General features: G+C 45.2%; 1 protein-coding gene across 3 annotated transcripts in view; it reads right to left on the reverse strand.

Moving 5' to 3' along the window:
- The window catches only part of KAT2B (lysine acetyltransferase 2B), a 48,692-nt gene extending 26,701 nt beyond the window's left edge, over positions 1 to 21,991 (reverse strand). For all 3 annotated transcript variants that reach the window (XM_081164465.1, XM_081164464.1, XM_081164466.1), the window contains exons 1-4: positions 21,611 to 21,991; positions 8,706 to 8,832; positions 4,234 to 4,379; positions 842 to 931 (exon numbers count right to left, since the gene is read on the reverse strand). In XM_081164465.1, the coding sequence (XP_081020591.1) occupies positions 842 to 931; positions 4,234 to 4,379; positions 8,706 to 8,832; positions 21,611 to 21,976 (729 nt within the window). In that variant the 5' untranslated portion in view covers positions 21,977 to 21,991. The remainder of the gene's footprint in view (positions 1 to 841; positions 932 to 4,233; positions 4,380 to 8,705; positions 8,833 to 21,610) is intronic.
- Positions 21,992 to 22,295: the final 304 nt, after the last annotated feature.

The following is a 22,295-nucleotide window of genomic DNA, read 5'->3' on the forward strand; positions in this document are numbered from 1 at the left end:
TCCACTTCACATTTTATCTTTTTCAAAATCCAAACAGCACAGGTGACACGTGTAAGTAAATCTCTGGAAGAGAAACCGAAACCACCTCTTCAATATAAATAAGGACTTTCTCCTATAGATGTAGCTTGTCGAATGACCATGCCACTGGCTGTCACGGATTATCTTAACAGTCAAATGAATTTGGAATCAACTTTCCCAGACTCTGCCGAAAAGCAAAGTGTGTGTTTGTGTGTGTTTTGTCTATCTGTCAGCTGTGACCTAGAGAATAGACGCAACAAGACAGGGAGGTGCAGACTCTGTGTCAAAATTCCAAATGTGCCCAAAAAGGTTTGCACTCCCTGATTTAGTACAATTGTGGGCCGTATGTGGGGTTTTAAGCTCCCCCCCCCCCAAGCAGCAGACTACTCTCCACCGCTGGCAACTCACAAAAAGTCTCTTAGCAAAGCCAGGGAAACCATTTAGAGTAGTAACTTTAAAGACAGGATGGGCAACTGTCCGAATGAAATTGCAGAAGTGTGAAAGGGGGCAGGGGGTCTTTCCTAACTGCAGTCCAGAGGTGCATATGTGCTCCCATTGGTAAGCATGGAAACCACAACTGAGTGAGTGTTCCCAATAACAGGGAAGCCCCACTTTTGCACATAAATCAAATCTGCACCAGCCAAGCTAACTTCAGTCAACTAGCATGGCATAGCTAGTCTGCAGACCTCTTGTTTCTCACTGGGTACTTGATCTATAACACCACCTAATATTCCTAAAAGTCTTTAGTCATCATTCTCAGCCCCAAGTCAGCAAGACACTTCATATACTGATAGGAGATGACTCTGTATAGGTGTTACTTTACCTGTTCAATACTAGGTTTCTCAAACGGGGGGCTCTCCAAAGATCCTTCTACAACAGGTTTTCCCATCTGTAATATACACTTCCTCAAAAGCTGTCGAAAAGAGATTTTTAAAGAATAAATAAATAAAATAGATTCTAACTAGGGCTGGGTAATAACTGGTTTTCAATACTGCAATATATCACCAGCTAAACATCGCGATGTATCACTATATCACGATATCTGAAATAAGGAAGGAACTACGCAGGGGCGAACAGGACAATGTCCTGGCAACTGCTGCTACTTAAGGGTCTAAAACTGATAAATGTTTAAATTATCAATCACCTCATGGTCACTTTTAGAAGCCGGCAAGCCAAATTGCATCCAAATGAGACTTTTGGTTTTGGGCTTGGCTAATCTGAGAGTCCCAGATTATTTGTATTTGAGGCATCTGATCAAGGCCTGTATTTTAAAATGAGCTTAAAGATATATTTGCAAATGTCTGTATGTTTCATGCCAGGCAGAAACCAGCTGGCTAAGTACTTTGGCAGTTGTTTATCTTCCTGCTCTCCTGAACAAGGGCCCCCCTGATTTATAGCAGTAGCAGGAGACAAGTTTCTCAAAGTTGTAAAAGGAAATTATAGGCTGGGAGCAAATGTTACACTGACCCTACATATTACAGAATACAATCAAGCTGCAAAAACACTAATTAAGTGTTGGTAAATAGTAAGATTTATTGTTTAACAGAAAATAATACCATGTGCTTCCCATCAGACTCTAGCCATATTTTCCTAAGGTTTAAGGTATACTGAGAGAGTTAAAGGGCAAGAAATTTTGGGAAAAGCTAATGGGAAAAGCAGCTGGCTGGGAAAGGGGGGTGTAAACTGAAGAGGCTTCTTTTGAAGCTGTTTTTACTGAGTTCCTTTTTTACTTTGCAAAGGCCTTTTCTTCTAAAAAGCTATCTATGTTATGTATGAGATTTGTTGGCTTAATGTAATTATGCAAAGGATTTAGAAAGTAAGAAATGTTAGATTATAATAATAATAATAATTTATTATTTATACCCCGCCCATCTGGCTGGGCCTCCCCGGCCACTCTGGGCGGCTTCCATAAAAACCAAAAATACAATAAAATATCACCCGTTAAAAACTTCCCTGAACAGGGCTGCCTTAAGATGTCTCCTGAATGTCAGGTAGTTGTTTATCGCTTTGACATCTGCTGGAAGGGCGTTCCACAGGGCGGGCGCCACTACCGAGAAGGCCCTCTGCCTGGTTCCCTGTAGCTTTGCTTCTCGCAATGAGGGAACCGCCAGAAGGCCCTCGGCGCTGGACCTCAGCGTCCGGGCAGAATGATGGGGGTGGAGACGCTCCTTCAGGTATACTGGACCGAGGCCGTTTAGGGCTTTAAAGGTCAGCACCAACACTTTGAATTGTGCTCGGAAACGTACTGGGAGCCAATGCAGGTCTTTCAAGACCGGTGTTATATGGTCTCGGCGGCCGCTCCCAGTCACCAGTCTAGCTGCCGCATTCTGGATTAGTTGTAGTTTCCGAGTCACCTTCAAAGGTAGCCCCACGTAGAGTGCATTGCAGTAGTCCAAGCGGGAGATAACCAGAGCATGCACCACTCTGGCGAGACAGTCCGCAGGCAGATAGGGTCTCAGCCTACGTACCAGATGGAGCTGGTAAACAGCTGCCCTGGACACAGATTTGACCTGTGCCTCCATGGACAGCTGTGAGTCCAAAATGACTCCCAGGCTGCGCACCTGGTCCTTCAGGGGCACAGTTACCCCATTCAGGACCAGGGAATCCTCCACACCTGCCCGCCTCCTGTCCCCCAAAAACAGTACTTCTGTCTTGTCAGGATTCAACCTTCTTATTTCATTGATGGTGTGTGAGAATGTGAACCCAAGATCTCTGTTTAGATAGAATTTAATACCATGAGCCATTTGTTTTAGCCATTTGTTTTGGAATGCAGGGGCAACAGGGGCAAAAGGTGATCTGGTAATTAAGGTGCCTTGTCGAGGCAAATGTAAGATATATGGCTACTTGTCTGCCATTTATGGATAGAAGGAAATATAGCTCTTTGTCTCCCATAAAAGGTAATAGGAAATGGGTGTATCTTTTATGATTGGTTCTAGCAAACAGCCAATAGGAATTTCAACCAGGCTGATTGGACAGAGTCAGCCAAAGGAGGAGCAAGGGGGCTGGGCTGAGGAAATATAAGTGCTGGCCATCAGGGCTGGAGGGGGCAGAGCTTTGGTAACCATATACCACTGTGCCTATCATTTATTTGTCTGACAAATAAATTATTATTTTAATTTCTCTATTGCTGCGTTGAATATTTCATTCCAGCTAAGCGTTAACCACGAGCAGGGTGCTACATATTCACTATGACTCAGCACCATGCTTTGGATTGTCCTGAATATCACCATTTGGTACTCCAAGCCCAAAGTATCCAATGAAGCCATCCTGTTTGTGCAAGAACTTCTGCTTGTGCAATGGAACTTTCCCCTCTGCCTCCTCCCTACATGCCCCAAATCTGTTCTGCAGGTTCCCTGAGGCCTCTGGAGGAGATCTGCAGGGGGCATGTGGCAAGAGGAAAGGGAGGGGGAAAGATCCGCGCACCAAAGGAATGTCTTCACTGGATAGAACCTATGGTTTGCAACTACAACAATTATACAATAATATAATAATAAATTTTAATTTATACCCCGCCCTCCTCGGCCAAGGCCGGGCTCAGGGTGGCTAGCACCAAATATGAATTACAATAAAACATAATAGAAAAACAACAACAGCAACAACAACAAACAAACAAACAATTAAAATACAGCTTAAAATGCAGCCTCATTTTAGTAGTAGTCCATAAATCAAGACCATAATGGGAGGAAACATCAGATCTTCACCTGAGCCAGCTATCCATGCTGGTCCTACATGGGCCAGCAAAAAAGCCAAGGGAAAATTTATATACCAAATCCCATATAAGGGGTCAGAGTGAGTCTAAGCCGAAGGCCAGGCGGAACAGCTCCATCTTGCAGGCCCTGCAGAAAGATGTCAAATTCCGTAGGGCCCTAGTCTCTTGAGACAGAGCATTCCACCACATCGGGGCCAGTGCTGAAAAGGCCCTGGCCCTACTTGAAACCAAACTAACCTCCTTGAGGCTTGGGACTTCCAAAGTGTTGTTATTTATGGACCTTAAGGTCCTCTGCGGGGCATTACCTACAGACTCTATCATATATAGAGGAAAGGCTTGTATGAGTCAAGCCCAGAATTACCGTCACACTGGATCCAAGCCAAATACAGTGCACTAATTGATGGTAACATTGCTCAGTTTTTGCAGCAATCTCTACGGATGTTTTACGCAAGATTACAGCAGCACTGAATGTATTCCGGGAAACAAAACAAAAACCGGCGACTTGCCTTGAACAAGTAAAAGTAGACTTGCTTGGTATCTGCATCTTCTTCCTTGTGAACACAGGCAAAGAGATACTCGACATCCAGCACAATCCCCAAGAGCCTGTTCATTTCGTCTTCAGATACATTCTCCAAATGGGAAACGTGAGCAGCTAAACAAACAAGTAAATCCAAAGCTTAAAGGGAAAGACCTGAGCAAATGGAAGAGCATTTATCTGTTCTTTGTTAAATTGGCCTGTCTCGGGAATGGGCAGCAGACACACATAAGCCAAAGGGAGCTCATGGAGAATCTTTTTTTCAACCCGCTAGAGATGCTATCACAGACACTAATACATCAAGTATTTTCCACATCCAAACAGTTACTGTCAGATTTGCACCCTGCTGTGTTAACCTAAAATCAGTATTTGATGCGGCAAAAGCTGTACTATTATTTTCTATTTTTATTTAACACTTGAAACAATAACAAAATTTCAAATATAAAAAACCACACAATTGACTCCCCTCACCCCCCTACTTCCATGGTGCATTTTATTACATTATTTTCTACCACATATTCTAATTTCTCCCCATTTTATATCTCGGTATTTTTAACTGCTGAATTTATTCTATTACTGTTAACTTTTTTTAAAGTGCTTGCAATATTTCTCCAAATAATCTATAAAACATTTCCAATCTTCCTCGAATGGTTTTTTTTATCCTGATCTCTTACTCTTATCTGTCCATCTTGCCCTTTCTATATATTCTATTAGCTTCATCTACCATTCTTCCTGGGGATGAGGGTGGCGCTGTGGGTTAAACCACAGAGCCTAGGACTTGCTGATCAGAAGGTCGGCGGTTCGAATCCCCGAGACAGAGTGAGCTCCCATTGCTCGGTCCCTGCTCCTGCCAACCTAGCAGTTCAAAAGAACGTCAAAGTGCAAGTAGATAAATAGGTACCACTCCGGTGGGAAGGTAAACGGCGTTCCATGCGCTGCTCTGGTTCGCGAGAAGCGGCTTAATCCTGCTGGCCACATGACCCAGAAGCTGTATGCCAGCTCCCTTGGCCAATAAAGCGAGATGAGCACCGCAACCCCAGAGTCGGTCACGACTGGATCTAATGGTCAGGGGTCCCTTTACCTTTTACCATTCTTCCTTCGCTGGTATTGTATCTTCCCTCCAATTCTGAGCACACACCATTCGTGCTGCTGCAAAAACTGTATTAGCAGTGGCTGATGACATGTTGAGGTGGTGACACTCATCTGACCTCCGGTCAGTCATGTTGCTGTGTCTTACCAAGAAAGAAGGGGGCAAGATAGCAGCGAGGCCAGTGCAGAGCAAACACAGTGGTGAAGCCCATTTGTGGCTCCTGTAGGGTGTTTGCACTGTGCTGACCTCCCTGCCACCCTACTGCTCAACCTCCCAGTAAGCCACAGCAACATGACCAACCACAGGGCAGGTGAGCACTACCATCCCACCACACTGTCCGCTGCTGGTTATTAACCATTATGTGTAGTAAACTATAGTGTAGTGCATGAATCAGTCCTGTTTTCTTCTGTTTCAGAAAATGTTATCTCTCCTGTCCTTTACAGTGTGCCATTTAGATTCTCCATAGCTGAGAACACATTATCTACTGTGTTGATAGGGCTGGGCGATATAGTGATATATCATCCAAAACCAGTTTGAAGTCCACGTTGTGATATTGGTTTCATAATTTTTGACACACAATATATCACAAACCATGATGTGTGTGTGTGTTCTACACAAAAATCACAATGTGCGGAAAACTGTGAAGCCAGCCAATGCCTCTACAAGAGCTCCATCCTTATTTCAAACATTGTGATATATTGCACTGTTTAGCTGGTGATATATCACAATGCTGAAAACCAGATATTGCCGAGCCCTATTGTATAACATATCTTTGCAATAAGAATATTCCTAACAAATTCATATGTGAGAGATTTCTGTATGTCTGCTAGTAGGAAAGCGATCCGGTTACAGTTTAGATATGTGAGGAGTCCCCAAACCTCTCCGAAACAATATTGTCAATCTGAGATTTCTCACTTATTTCATTCTAAGGTGCATTTGGGTCTCAGAGATTTGCAAAAGATTATTTGCAAGATCTCTGGTGTAACTTTATTGGAACAAATTAGTTCTCCTAAATGTCATCAGGCTACCCTAAGAACGCACAGGTGCTATAGCGTAAAAACTTGGAGCAAAATTCTTTCCTAGGCTACCAGAAGCATATCTCTGAGAACCTAAGAAAAGCAAATGCTTCAATGTCTTAGAAGCTTAATAAATGGCAGTTGTAACCATCTAACAGCAGGAGGCTAATTGGGAAATTAGTTACACTGTCATTTTAATGACAGCAGGGTCTGAACTGTGAAGACACTTCTGTTATCAGCTACTATTCTCAATAGATTATCTATTCTCTCCAAAGGAGAGAGAAAGGAGTCAGACATTTCTGAGCCTGTTCAGACTCAAGGTCTTATTGTCCCTGCAGATCTAACCAAATGTATTCAGTGGCTCTATGTTGTAATAAGAAAGCAATTCTGTTTTCCATTCTATGGTATTTAAACTTACCTCCAATCCTCACAAATAAAGGGAATATTAGAGAATACCTTACTACATAGATATTCAGCAATCATTAGCATACTAGTCATAGAAAGCTGTTTTAAATTTTAATATCTTTATGTTTGAGGTACGGCAATATTGAATTTTAGCAAACTTGTACATTTTGCAGCTTTCTTGTGGAGCTGTGGCTATCAGTTTTTGGTACAAAATTGCCTCCCTAGATCTGCTGAAGAAACTGCTAACAAACAACAGCAGAATGACACGACATATCTTTTAATCATGCTTCTTTGTTACTTCTTGTTTTCCATACTTAGTTGAGCCGTGTAGGTATATGCATAATCTTCAGATTTATTTTGTTTTTGCAGCTGAACACATCTTGAGTCATTTAAATGTATTTTGTTCACATTTCTGTGATGTGATAGGAAAACACTGTTCCAAGAGTCTGATCTGGGGAAGCTATTTCATGCACTGAAATCCTGAATCCGTACCCAAATCCAGGTTGATAGATATAGCAAAACAAGCAGCCATGGAGGGCGTTACATTTGAAGAATAAGAAGAAAAACCCTATATATGTACAGTGGTGCCTCGCAAGACGAAATTAATTCGTTCCGCGAGTCTTTTCGTCTTGCGATGTTTCTCGTCTTGCGAAACACGGTCCGTCGCAACTGCGCCTCTTCAAGTGGCTTTAAGAAAAAAGCGAACAAACTCGCAAGACGTTTTCGTCTTGCGAAGCAAGCCCATAGGGAAATTCGTCTAGCGAAGCAACGAAAAAAACGAAAAACCCTTTCGTCTAGCGAGTTTTTCGTTTTGCGAGGCATTCGTCTTGCGGGGCACCACTGTAATTTGACTTCTTGGATCAGCTATTTTTGCTTTAAGGTTTCAAACTGCAGCCTTGAAAATAACTTTGGAAACTGACCCATACCGTAAAGTTATTTATGGAGCTCCCCCCCCCTTTGGTTATTACAAAGAATTTTGAAGTGCTACATGAATCAGGTATTTCATCTTCCTAAAAAAAAAAAAGTGTGCATGTGAGTTATGTCCATGTGCTGCACAACTGCACATAAACGCATATATGTAACAACAAAAATAGGATTTTTGCCCCTCACAGTACATTATCATAATAATTATGAATCTAGAACAATAATAATAATAATGTGTTTTCCACGTAAGGAATTCTGAGTGCAGAACTTGAGAGCCACAATACATTAGAGGCTTTTGTTGTTGTTTTTAAAAAATAATTTTACTACTATCCATAGTAGTAGCAATAGATAACCATAAATTGGGAAATTCTACTTGAAAATGTTTGCATTACATTCTCTTTATATAATGATTTTACTTTAAAATTGTTTAATTGTAAGAATACCAACAAATATTAATAGAAAAAAGGAGAAGAACGATAACTAAAAAGAGAACAAAAATTTATGCATTGTCTCTGCAGAACTACTGAGTATCTGGTCTTGGTTCTACCCTTGTGCTCCGCTTTAGCATATTTTCAAATACACAGTATATTTAGGTCCATTTGTTTTTTCTTAATTTACTCAATTCCCCGAACCCTTGGAACTGGGTAGGCTATGAACTTCAATTAAGTGCACCTTGGGAATGCAGAGAAATACCAGTACCCGAAACTTTACTGTCGGTCAACTTTCGTATTTGGTTTGTATTTATGTGCTTAAGCCAAAATTGTTGTTTTGTTTTGTTTTATTGCAATAACTGAATTTATCCTGTATTTGCTTAATTTCTGGATTTTGTTATTTTGAATAATAACAATTCTGAATAATATTTGTGGGGTTTTTTTATGTTTCTCCATTTTAATGTTGCAAATGGGTTTGCTGTGAGCCGCTTTTGGGCACAGCTTACTGTGGGGAAAGCGGCGTATAAGTAATAAATAAATAAACAGAAATTCCAGAAGAAAATGCTACAAAACCTACCTAGTGCATGACTACAGCTACGACATGGTTCGTTAAGACTCACAACCGCCTGCTGTAGTTCTGCTCTGGGTGGAGTTGGAGGTGGGTTAGGGTTCTTCCAGCCATTACATTTACAAGATTCCTCAGCCTGTAATTTTAAGAAAGTGGGGTGGGGGATAGGGAGACAGAGAGAGAGAGAGAGAGAGAGAGAGAGAGAGAGAGAGAGATCGTATGAGTTTAGAGAATGTATACACATTCCCCATATTACTAGTAATGCTAGGAAAGGAGAGCTTTTACATTGCCACAACAAAGCTATTTTCTTGACTTCTGTAAGATGCGCTTGTGTTTATACACAAACACAGAAGAACATAAGGAAAATCCTTCTGGATCAAGCCAGAAATAAAATCCAGCATCCCTGTTCTCAGTGGCCAACCACATTCCTATGGGAAGCCTGAAAAGCAAGACTTGAGCCAGGGGTCAGCAATCTTTTTCAGCCGTGGGCCGGTCCACTGTCCCTCAGACCTTGTGGTGGGCCGGACAATATGGGGGGGGGGGGTTGAATGAATTCCTATGCCCCACAAATAACCCAGAGATGCATTTTAAATAAAAAGACACATTCTACTCATGTAAAAACATGCTGATTCCCGGACCGTCCGTGGGCCGGATTGAGAAGACGATTAGGCCGCATCCAGCCTCCGGGCCTTAGCTTGCCTACCCCTGCCTGAGCCCAACAGCTCTCAACCCACTTGTGATTCCAAGCAACTAGAATTCACTGGCTCTGACAATGGAGATAAAAGCATAGCTGTCATTTCTACTAGCCATCTTCTATGGATATAAAGACAGAATATTACTCTATGCTCCTGCTCATGTAAGGGGGAAGAATATGATATTCACCACCATCCCACAAGCATCTGCTACGAAGGGCTGGAGGAGCCTGACGGAAAATAAGTAAAACTCACTTCCCTGCCATCTATCGTGAATGGAAGCCTCTGGTGGATCATAGCCCCTTCACATGAGTAACTCTGGATCTAAGCCATTATATAAACATTACAAACAGTATATTCTATATGAAATTATATATTAGATGTGGAAGAAGTACTGGCTGAAAAAAAGTAGGCAACATCGTCAAAGGATCATTCTCCTAGCCATTAACGAACCAAAAGCTACAATGCAATTCTGGGCATGCATTACATCTAATCATGATGTTATAGGTCAATGTTTTCTCACCCTTAAATGATTATACGTGCCAGAAATACTGTGGATTTCTACTGGGAAATTCCCATACATTTTTAATGAAAACTTCCACAAAGGTTAACATTAAACCTTTCATTTGTTTTTGTTCTTCCTGGAGGCCACCAACATTCTCACTATCCCAAACGTAACATGCAGACAAAGCCTGGCATTGCTACTGAAGTAATTCAGTATTTTTTAAATTAATAAAACACATCATAACACACAACACCGTAGTTTTAGAGATATACATTACTGCAAAATTTCCTATTAATATTTTAGTAGCTTGGACTACGCTATTTATGCTAGTAATGTGCTTCTGGACATACTACATATATTACAGGAATCTGCAAACGCCACACAAAAACTATTACTGTATCTGGCAGTCTTTCATGTCTCAATAAGATCAGGCCTTCCCTCTGATCCACGTTTGGATTTTGTTACCTCCCAGTTTAGGAGTTCTAACAGAAAGATCACTGGAATCTGTAACTTTTCATGTTTCAGAACAGAACATATCTGAAAGTTGTGCCAAAGCAACTTCTTTCCAACAACCATTTGTTTTATTTCACTTGCATGACAAATCTGTTGAACATTACAATGTGTTCATTTATTTATTTGCCCTTGGTATGAACTCTGTGTATGTGTATGATTGTTCTTGTGTGTTTGTTTGTTTTACTAAGTATGCCTGTTTTTAAGAAAAACAGTGGAAGGGTTGATGCCCAGGTTTGTAAAGGGTAAGCTTGCTGCTGTGGATCTGTAAATCATTGCTGTAAGAAAAATAAATTTAAAAGCCTCTGTATGGCGTGCGAGCGCGCGCGCGCGCACACACACACACACACACAGTTTCTCCCAAATATGAATAAGCACTTGATTTTAGAACACTGTGCCATAATTACCCCAGAGCCCCAAACCCATAAAGACTGAGTACCTACACAAAAATGTAGCACTGCACACTAATTAGCATCAGAGATGCAAACAGATGCACCAATATTGTAGTCGGAAGAGCTAAACTGCCAGGAATGAATACCAACCCTCCTACAGGAACAGAGAAAAAAAGTGTTTTGTTTTGCTGGCAGGCATTCGTTGCAGCTCTCAGTTTTGTTTCTAGCAAGCTAATTCTTGTTAAACAACCAATCTGGGGTTCCGAAAAGGAAGGGATTCGGAGCAGAGATGCTCATATGCTTCCGAAGGCATCCTGTATCGAGGCCACTAAGGGCTTTAAAGATGAAAGGGGGCACTTTGAATGGTGCTAGGAAACAAACTGGAAGCCAGTAAGGTTCTTTCAGCACAGGTGCTTCCACCAGCTAAGAAGAAAAGCCGCTGCGTTTTGTTTCTGAGTGTTTTCCAAAGGCAGCAAATGGCATTCAGATCCAGCCTTCTTGCTGAGGCCACATGCCTTCTGTTCTTGACCCCAGCAGTGAAAATATTTTGCCCTCAATAGTGAGTGCAGCATTCCTAAGGAGTTCAAATTACACCCCGCTGAGTGGCTTTTGAGTCTTCTGCAATGTTTCCTCTCTCGCGCAACTCAATAAAATGTCACTCCTCTGCTTTTCATTAGGAAAGAATGTATGAAATTACCTCTTTTGAGAACTTGAGTGATGGGAAGGAGCTGGGGAGAGTAGTTAAAAAATATTTAGTGCCAACGTTATGAAACATTGTACAAATTGTATAGTATGTATCTGAGGTTAAGAAATGAAGGCTGTGGGTACTTAATAGCAGGGGTAGACAACGTGGTGCCCTCCAGATTTTTGGACTCCAATTCAAGAGAGCCAGCCTGTCTCCTCAGGTTGCACAAGCTAGAAGCAAGAGGTGCAGAGAACTTTGCTGTTGATTTAGCTCATGCAGGAGATAGCTCAGTTGGTCAGAGTGCGGTGCTGATAATGTCAAGGTTGCACATGCAGGAGATAGCTCAGTTGGTTAGAATGCGGTGCTGATAATCTCAAGGTTGCACACGCAGGAGATAGCTCAGTTGGTCAGAGTGCGGTGCTGATAATCTCAAGGTTGCACATGCAGGAGATAGCTCAGTTGGTCAGAGTGCGGTGCTGATAATCTCAAGGTTGCACATGCAGGAGATAGCTCAGTTGGTCAGAGTGCGGTGCTGATAATGTCAAGGTTGCAGGTTCGATCCCTGTATGGGACAGCTGCATATTCCTGCACTGTAGGGGGTTGGACTAGAACAGTGTTTCCCAACCTTTTTTGGGCAAAGGCACACTTGTTTCATGAAAAAAATCTCGAGGCACACCACCATTACAGCCCCGTGACGTCAGCGCGCAGCGTCACGCCGGGAGGGACATGAATTGCTAGCAAATTACATAATCACCTCCTTGAGGGCTGGCTCATCTTCTCTGAAGGCAGAACCCCATTAATTAACAGCACAGACTCACACCATAGCCAAGACGAGGGGGGAAAACCTCAGTCATGCACAGTCATGCACATGTGGGGGCTAAATGAGGACGAAGACCGGGCAGAGAGCAGGGTTCAAATCACCCCACCTGGCCAGGACAATCCCTGGGTGCTCCCTTGGGCCACTCGCCTGACCCACCTCGCAGGGCTGTTGTTGCGAGGATAACACAGGGAGAACCACGCGCGCCCCCGGGAGCTCCTTGGAGGAGAAAGCGGGCGATGAATGCAATGCACGAAATATATGAGAGGCGACCAGGTTTTGCAGGTGAGGGGCCCCCGCCAGCCTCCGCTTCCAACACCCGGCGCAACGACACCGAAGTTTCCCCCCGGGCTCGGCTCGGGGAGCAGCGCTGCTCCCCCCCGGCTCCCCTTCGCCCTCCCGGCTCTCTCTGCCGCCCACTGGGGACCCCCCTCACCTGCCAAGTCCGGAGCGCCGGTGGAAGTTGCATGCATGCATGCAGGGCGCCACGTTGCCATTGCATTGCACTGCACTCCATGCAACGCCTGCACACATGCATTGCCTTGCACGCCCGCCAAGGGGTCTCCCCGCGGTCCGATGCGTCCCCTCCGGCGTGGATGCAGCATTGCAAAAATAAACCCCCCTCCCCAACGCAGCCCTACCTGGGGGGCAGCCTCCGCCGCTCCGCCTCCGCGGGGATCCCCGGGCTCCATCCTGCCGCCCGATCTCCGCGGGGGCGCAGGCAAGCTGCGCGGGGTCTGCGCGGAAGAGCCCCTGCCTGCCCGGCCACCGCCGCTGCGCTCATTCCATGGCTGGGAGAAGAGCGCTTCAAACAAAACGCCCGGCCCGCCAGGCCACGCTGGGAAATGTAGTTTGCGCACCCCGCGCAAGCGCGGAGCCCAAGGGCGAGGGGACTACGGATCCCGGCAGCCCCCGCGCCGGGGACGGAGGGGGAGAGGCCAGGTGCAGGGATGGAGGGACGGGTGGGCGAGCGAGTGAGTGAGTGGCAGCCGCCAAGCCTTGGCCGAGAGCCAGGGAGGGCCTCCCCGGAGGAGGAGGAGGGAGGCGCAGAGCGGGAGGGAGGGAGGGAACCCCAGGGGTCATCTAGTGACGGCGCCCCAATCGAAAATGTGACTAAAAAAAAAAATCTTTCGAATTTTTTAATTTTTCCCGCGGCACACCAGGCAACATCTCGCGGCACACTAGTGTGCCGCGGAACAGTGGTTGGGAAACACTGGACTAGAAGATGATTCTCAGGGTCCCTTCCAATTCTAACGGTCTATGATTCTATGTACATTCCACTGGTAAGTACGGCCCCAAAATAAGATACAACAAACTGTAGGGCATTGAATTGACTATGTGTGCTTTAGAGTGTTCCACAGAGTTTAGTCCACTTGGGCAATGATCATCACTCTCTTAAACAAAGGAAGATTTGTCATGCTAAGGGACGATTACACAGACAAGGAACCATTGCTGAAAATGGCTCCCCTGTGTTGAGCTCCCCCCCACTCCCTCAGAATACGCCAGGTGATTCATGCTCCAAGGTCACCACATTGTGAATTTCTGACCCCTGTTGGTAGGAAAATGTAGGACATAATTATGACAGCAGGATAAGAGCAAGCGATCCTACATGTTTGGGGGGAACTCAACAGGATAATGCCATTTGGGAAGTGGAGTGTAATGTGTTGTTCAGCCCTCAACATTCAGTCCACGAACTCAGTCAAGCCAAAGTACTTAGCTGAGCATGTCTTTGTTTTCTATAATTTACCAATTAACTGGATCATTGTGTAACTTTGCATTACTACCTTCCCTAAACTGAAACTCTAATCAATGAGGAGCCTTGGCTCTCATGAGTCGCCCACATTGGAAAATAAATTACTGTATGGATTTGGTTTATGATGAACATTTTTCTAATGATATGTGCTAGCACAATATATGGATTGCAGATTATATACACCACTCTCAAAGACCACTTTGATTAATCTATATATCCACCACATGTCTAATTATATCTACTGCCCTTTCTTCTAATAAATAGTAAACAGTGAAGTGCTAATAATTAGGAAGATTAATGTAATAATGTTTTGGCTGTGATCCAGAGAGCTGTGAATCTACTTCTGTAAGCACAGAAGGACTGTATTTATTGCCTGACAAGCTGCTCTTGAAAACCAGAGAGTTTCAGAATGAGTAGGTGCTGCTGCTGCACTGAAGAGAAATTTAAGTGGTGAATTCAGGCTCGCCCAAAGAAACTCACAGTCTCCGAAGGTGTTTACGACAACAGGGATCTTTAGTTTCCATTGAGATAGACACACAAATAATGAGACAAAGAGCACAAGTATTCAATTACTATCTTTCACATCTGAGACCTTCTGTACCAAAGTGCATAAGCTACGTGCACAGAGTCCTCAGTTCAGATCCAAAGGTCAAACTACAAGTGCACTGTTGGAAATCACGTCAAGAGTTTTACAATTCAGAATCACAGGCTTGGGTGGGCATCATTTAACATGCGGATGAGGGACCTTTTATCAAGCCACGGGCTTTATTCCCATCTCAGTCACATGCCAGTGGTGTTGAGGGCCAAACGCAAATGTGGTTAAAGCAAAAAATGTGATTTTTTTACCTTTGGACAGTAGGCTCGTTTCTATATACTTCTCTCACTCTCTCTCCTCCATCCAGGCGAGAAAAAACAATGGATTTTTGTTGTTTTAAGAAACACTTCCAAAAATGAACATTCCCAGTATCTCCAGGACTGTTCGTACATCATCAAATGGGCCTGCTTCCTTATCTGCACCTATCCAACCATTTGCCATCTGCCCCAGTTTTTCCTGTAATTTTCCGATCCCTTCAGGCCTAACTGGTGCTTCCAATTTGTTAAAAGTAAGCAAGTTATGCAGTTGCAAAGATTAATTCTTCATATTAATTACTGCTGTCAAACAAACGGCATAAAGAGGGATGAGATGTGGATATGCATGGACGAGAGAGAAGCAGACTCACGTTAAACTGTGCAACATGACAAATAAGAGACACTTGGAAATCAGACGCAAAGTACAAGATTAGATAGATGATTAGATAGATAATTAGATTAGATGCTAGATAGATCCCCTTTCTGCCATTACATTTATGGTTACGTAAATGCTTGGGAGGGTAGCAGAGATTAGTTTGGGACACAGGTGGTGCTGTGGGTTAAACCACAGAGCCTAGGGCTTGCTGATCAGAAGGTCGGCGGTTCGAATCCCCACGACGGGGTGAGCTCCCGTTGCTCAGTCCCTGCTCCTGCCAACCTAGCAGTTCAAAAGCACCTCAAAGTGCAAGTAGATAAATAGGTACCACTCTGGTGGGAAGGTAAACAGTGTTTCCATGTGCTGCTCTGGTTCGCCAGAAGCGGCTTAATCATGCTGGCCACATAACCCAGAAGCTGTACGCCGGCTCCCTCGGCCAATAAAGCAAGATGAGCGCCGCAACCCCAGAGTTGGCCACGACTGGACCTAATGGTCAGGGGTCCCTTTACCTTTATTTAAATGCTTGGGAGGGTAGCAGAGATTAGTTTGGTAGGTCTGCCCCCATTGATGTTCTGGTCGCGCTCTAATTTGGGGAAGATTATCTTCTAGAGTGTGATGCCTTCTATACTCAAAGAAGCTCTCCAAACGCATTTTAGAACCCTGGAAACTCAGGGTTCTAAAAATGTGTCAGGAGCCTCCATAAGGATTGGAGGCTCCCCACTTCAGTGCCGGCCACCAAAGTTGGAGGGAGACGGGAAAAGTGGCAGGGTGGGGCTGATGTTTTTATCACTGCTGGCCCCCCTCAAGTGTTTACCTAACTACAAAGCTAACCCCCTAAAGAGAGCTAAAAGACAAACTGCATTCATTTACAGCATGGTTCATGCTTAAATGCTTGAACGAAAATAAACTCTCGGATCTGAGAACTTTTGAAATCAGTCTAAAAAGACACACACCCCCAATCAAATTAAGTTACTCCACTGATTCCAATGGATCTAATCTTGAGTATGACTTACAACCTGCTGGTTATTTTTATTTCTAATCCTCTAAAAACATTATGCAGAAACCTCCAAATGCATGCCAGTTATTTAAAAAAAAACAGAAACAGTGGCATTTGCTTTCAGGCTTGCCTACAAAGGGGCAGTTTAAAAGGATTTTCTGGTTTGAAATTTACCCTTTGACACTGAAGAGCATTTGGAGACATTGTACACTGAACCACTCTAATCTAAGAAGAGTGAACGCCATTATGTAAAGTTCACAGGAAATATTAGTTCCCAAACACAGGAACATGTCAGTACCGCAACACTACAGCACTCTTAAGGCTTATGTTCAGAGGAAGCCAACACAGTGCTGTCCAGATGTTGTAGACTACAACTTCCATCATCCCTGAGCATTGGTCGTGCTGGTTGAGGCTACTGTGATTTGTAGTCCATCAACATCTAAAGGGAACCAGAGTGCGCTGGTGACTAGAGTGAAATTCCCAGCCAATTCACTATAAATTACTTTTAAGTAAACTTGTTCAGAGCTGAGTTGCACGTGTACAAATGTTTTAACAAACAGTTTCATCTATTCAACCTCACAACATAGGGTTGTTTCATGGACTAATTTATCAATGGAAAACTTTTGTCCCTGTTCTAGCAGCATGATTATTATTACTCCTATTACCCACAGACTATTACTGCATGACTCAGGGTATTGGAATGACAGGAGGCAGAGAGTGTTCCAGCAGGAACTAGCATCTTTTGAAGTATTATTTCCACTATTGGAATGTAGGGGATCAAAGCCGAATTATTTAAATTCTCATCCCCTATTGTAACTAAGCTTGAATAAGCGAAGTCTAAATCTAACCAAGACTGTTCCCCATTTACACACACACCCCATCTGTTGTTTCCTCTACGTTAAATTTTAGGTTGTACGCTACTTGGAACAGAGAGCAGTACACCATGTAAGCAATGTGCAAAACGATGACATATATGTATATGCATGATTTAAAAGCATTATTCTGCCAGTTTTACTAGCTCCTAATGTCTCATTGCCCTTATCGCCACTCTAAATATTGCTGGTTGGAGGGACATGACAAAGTTAACGGGGATTAGGCAGCAACTTCTAATGAAGTTTTCATCCAATCCTGCCTAATCTTATGATTTGGCCATTTTTAACAAGCAGGTCATGCTGTGCACATTATCAGTGTTAAAAACAATTCCAGTCAAAGAATGACTTTTTTATTTTTAGAAACTTCAGAGTACTAAAATGTTTGATAGCAAATTCTGAGGGCCAAACTATACCTTAAATACACAGTGTACAACTAGTATTTAAATTAATAGTAGGTGTATTTGGAGGGGCATTGTAATCCAGAATTCACGACACAGGGAGGGGGATTAAACCCTTTCTCACATCCTGACAGAATGCATCCCTCCCTGATGGGTGGCGCTGTGGTCTAAACCACTGAACCTCTTGAGCTTGCCGATCAAAAGGTCGGTGGTTTGAATCCCCACAAAGGGGTGAGCTCCCGTTGCTCTGTCCCAGCTCCTGCCAACCTAGCAGTTCGGAAGCACACCGGTGCAAGTATATAAAAAGATACCGCTGTGGTGTAAATGGCGTTTCCGTGCACTCTGGTTTCCGTCATGCTGTCTCATTGCACCAGAAGTGGTTTAGTTATGCTGGCTACGTGACCTGGAAAGCTGTTGGACAAACACTGGCTCCCTCGGCCTGAAAGCAAGATGAGCGCCGCAACCACATAGTCGCCTTTGACTGGACTTAACTGTCCAGCAGTCCTTTACCTTTTATACCTTTTTTTTTTTTAGCTTGGCATGGGGAGGGGAGCTGTCAGTGGGGATTGGGCAGTGGCAAGGACTTTTATTGGGAATACTGGGAAAAGGTCTTTATAATCTTATCTTCAGATTGCAGAGGGGGGTGAAGGCCACACCCAAGCACAAAGAAGATGCTGTCAATCTTATTTCGCTAGCGTATTCCAAATATGCTTGTTTCATTCACACATTACAATACAGTGGTACCTCGGGTTACATACGCTTCAGGTTACAGACTCCGCTAACCCAGAAATAGTGCTTCAGGTTAAGAACTTTGCTTCAGGATGAGAACAGAAATCGTGCTCCGGCGGCGCGGCGGCAGAAGGCGGCCCCATTAGCTAAAGTGGTGCTTCAGGTTAAGAACAGTTTCAGGTTAAGTACGGACCTCCGGAACGAATTAAGTACTTAACCCGAGGTACCACTGTATGAGGTATAGAAACCTAGCCTTAGATGTAGCCTTGAGTGTTTGCAAACCGGTGTGATAAAGTGGGTTCGAATACTGGACTAAGACTTTGGAGAAATTGAACTCCACCCCCCTCACAGAGTGCAATTGGGCCAGACACCTACTTTAGTTAGCCTGTTCTAAGGATAAAATGGGCAAGGAGGAAGATGCACCACAATGAGTTTCCTGGAGAGAGAAAATGATAAAAATGAAATAAATAATTTCCAAATTATTCTTGGTTCAAGTTACTGCATCTAGCTCGTTTTTTACTGTAATAAAGAAGAGCAGGGGAAGATCCTTCACCTGCGCTCTCCTGAGGCTGAGCTTCGAGCTTCTCATACTATTGGTAATCTGGGTTTCCCGTCAGCTACAGGCTGCAAAAAAGGAACAAGCCACAGTCTCCACCTCCTTCAGCTGTCATCCTGTCAAAACAAAGGCTCTGTTGCCAAGACCAGGCAGAGGGAAAGGGGGGGGGGAGCTTGGGAGGAGTTACAGCTCAAAGCGCCCAATCCAAGCTTCTGTCTCCCCAAGTACACTGGCATTGCACACAACTGGATACAGAGTGCTGGAATGGCTTTCTTGTGCAAACAAAAAAGAAAGAAAGGGGGGGATTGTTTATCTCTTCAAACAGACACACACAGCAGGCACTTAAAGGAGTTTGTCTCTGTGCTCAATCCTGTGTTTACATGACAAGCAGCTGGGGCACCATTTTACCAAGCAAATAATAGAGTAAAAAAAACGGCTGGCATAACCTGCTGGGCTTGAGTTTTCTTTTCTTCTGAAAACACAATGTTCTCCCTGGTTTGTTTCCCTTCTCTCTCTTTCTCCATATCACTTTCTCCAAAAAGATGCACTGACATCTCGCCTTTTTGACATGCATTCTCAATCCTGCGTTGCCTTACAGCTGCCTGCAAATTGGTTCTTTTTCCTCCCTGTGCAGAGAACTGCAGAACATCTCCACTTAAACACTGTACAGACATTGCAACCTTCAATCTTGCCATGGGGCTTCCTTAAAAACAGAGCAGGGCAAGTAAGGAGCTTTTTTTGGAAAGACCTTCCATTGGGTTGTCAAGTAGAAATAAGTCATAGAGAAACTGAAGGCAGACAAAGTACAGTGAAGGCTAAATTTCACCCAGTTCTGAAAGATGTCTCTCATGCCAAGCTTGGGACATATGGCGCAAAAGCAAAGAACTGAGCAGCTCTAGCCATGCACAAAGTGCAAAGTACTCCCTTTTTCTTAAGTAATCACAACCTGTCCCACAATGTGGATTGGGGAAAGGGTTTGGTTTGGATTATACCTTCGGGCGCCCTCCAAGTCTGTGGTTTTATATCTGTACAATGGGAGCCTGGTCAAGTATAAATGTATTGCCATAGAAACAATTTGTTAGTGATGCCTCCAGCCCCTAGAGAACGATAGGCCAGGGGTGGATAGCTCAGTTGGTTAGAGCACGGTGCTGATAATGCCAAGGTTGCAGGTTCGACCCCAGTAGGGGACAGCTGCATATTCCTGCACTGCAGGGGGTTGGTCTAGATGATCCCCAGGGTCACTTCCAGCTCTACAATTCTACTCTGGGATAGACTTGTATGGAGCTGGGAAAATACAGAGGCTTGACTTGCTCTCTGTGCTGTAACTAAAGCTAGGAGGGAAGGGTCCCTGGAGACCTAATGGGGAATTAAGATCTGTTGGAATGTTAAAGCTGTGAGTCCTTCTATCTTATGCTCAGGTTGTGTAAATGTGGAGGGAAAGCTATATTTCAAAAAGACACCACAGTGATCTTCATGCCAAAGAAACCGAACCCAAGATAAGCTCTGGCACTCAAGTATCCCACTGCTCAGAGACTGATTGTGTGTGTGTTATTATAATTACAATTAATGAATTATTTGCATTCTAAACCAACATTTCAAGACAATTTACACTTATGATAATTGATAACAGTTAAAACATACACACACACACATATATATATAAAGACTAAAACCCTAACAAGTGGGCACTTGTGGTAAAGAACCCTTCACCCAGCTGGGAAAGGCTGTTAGAACAAAAATGTGTCCAACTCTTTCCAGAAACTGTAGATAATACGCACCTGTCATATCCACAGGACAGGGCAACCACACAAAACACACTGCTCCAAGGGGAGTGTGCTTCTGAGAGCTTTGGAACTTGCAGGAGAAACTGTCCCGCATATTGCAGCAATCTACTGGGAGTATAAGAAATAAGGCAGTCTCTCAAGGAACCTGGTCCTGAGCTGTACAGGGACTTATGTGCATACCAACACCTTGAACTTGGCCCAGTAGCAGATTGGCAGCCGGTGCAAATCCTTCAAGCAAGGTGTCACATGCTGGCAGTAGTTTGTCTCCAACCACTGCAACCACATTCTGCACCAGCTGCAGCCTCCAGGCCAACCCAGAGGGCAGCCCCACACAGAGTGCACTGCAGTAATCCAACCGCATGACAACATAATACTGTGTGCATCACTGCACCCTGAACCAGTTAACCCACAATAACTACCAACCTCAATCACAGTTAACAACGGAGCTTGCAGGAGCTAATGGGAAATGATTCTTTTTTATTTTCAGCTACGCTGGCATGCATGCATGCATGCATGAACTAATCCGAATCAGGCGATCGCGCAACGAAACATAGCTACAGGTCAGGAAGAAAATTAAGCAAATCGCTGCTTCCCCAGCGAACAACCTGTTGCCAGGCTGCCTTAAGTGCGAGAGGCAGGAATGAAAACAACCGTTTGCGCGTGCGTGCACATACACACACACACACACCCTCCCCGCACACGCACTCACCGGTGCAGCCGTTCCCTTTTTTAAGGGCCTCCTATTCGCTCCGCTTTCCAAACGGGCCGAAGGAGTAGCCCGGCCGGGCAGCTCCGGCGCCTCCCCTTCTGACGGCAACTAGCAAACGGCAACAGCGGCAACGCTGGACGCCCCCTGGGGGCTGCAAGGGAACAGGACGACGTCTATGGATGGATGCCGCTGCCGAGTCCCTTATTATTATGATTAATTATTATTATTATTGTGTTTTATTTTTCGTTTCCGCCCCCCCCCCAAAAAAAAACCCGCACCGAGCGGCTTACCTTGCAGGCGGAGTAGACGCCCAGCTTCTCCAGTTTCTTGGCGCGCGGCGCGGCGCGGAGCTGCGCCTTCTTCCCTACGACGCGAGCCGAGCCAGGGCCGCCGCTGCCCGGGCCGCCGCCGCCTCCCGCTGCAGCAGCAGCAGCAGCAGCCGCCGCCGCGGGGCTCTCGGCAGTCGCAGCGGCGGCGGCGGCGACCACAGCCCGGACGGGTCCGCAAGCGGCCAGCCCTCCGGCGGCCGGGGAGCCCTGCTGCAGCGCTCCGTTGCCGCCGCCGCCGTTTCCCCCGCCGCCGCCGACCGCGGCTGCTGTGGTGGCGGAGGACGCCGCGGCGGCGGCTCCCGCCCCGGCCGCGCCAGCCTCAGCCATGCCGCAGCCCGGCCGGCACTACGAGGCTCGCCGCCAGGCTCCTCGCCCAGTGCCCGGCTCGGTGCGCCCGTCGAGCGAGCGCGCTGGATGGAGCCTCCCCTTTTCCCCGCTGCTGCCGCCGCCGCCGCCGGCTGCTCCCTCCGGAGGGAGGGAAGGAGGGGACAGGGCCGCACCGCGGGCGGGTCCTGCTGGGCGGAGAGGAGGAGGCGGAGGCGCCGCTAAGAAGAAGCCAGCGGGGAGGAGGGGAAGGCGATGGACATGTTGTTGCCGCCAGCGAGCCTGGCTTCGGCTGTCACCGCCCGGCAGCCCAGGAGGAGGA

This window comes from Podarcis bocagei (assembly GCF_964188305.1).
Source record: "Podarcis bocagei genome assembly, chromosome: 12".
Lineage (NCBI taxonomy): Eukaryota > Metazoa > Chordata > Lepidosauria > Squamata > Lacertidae > Podarcis > Podarcis bocagei.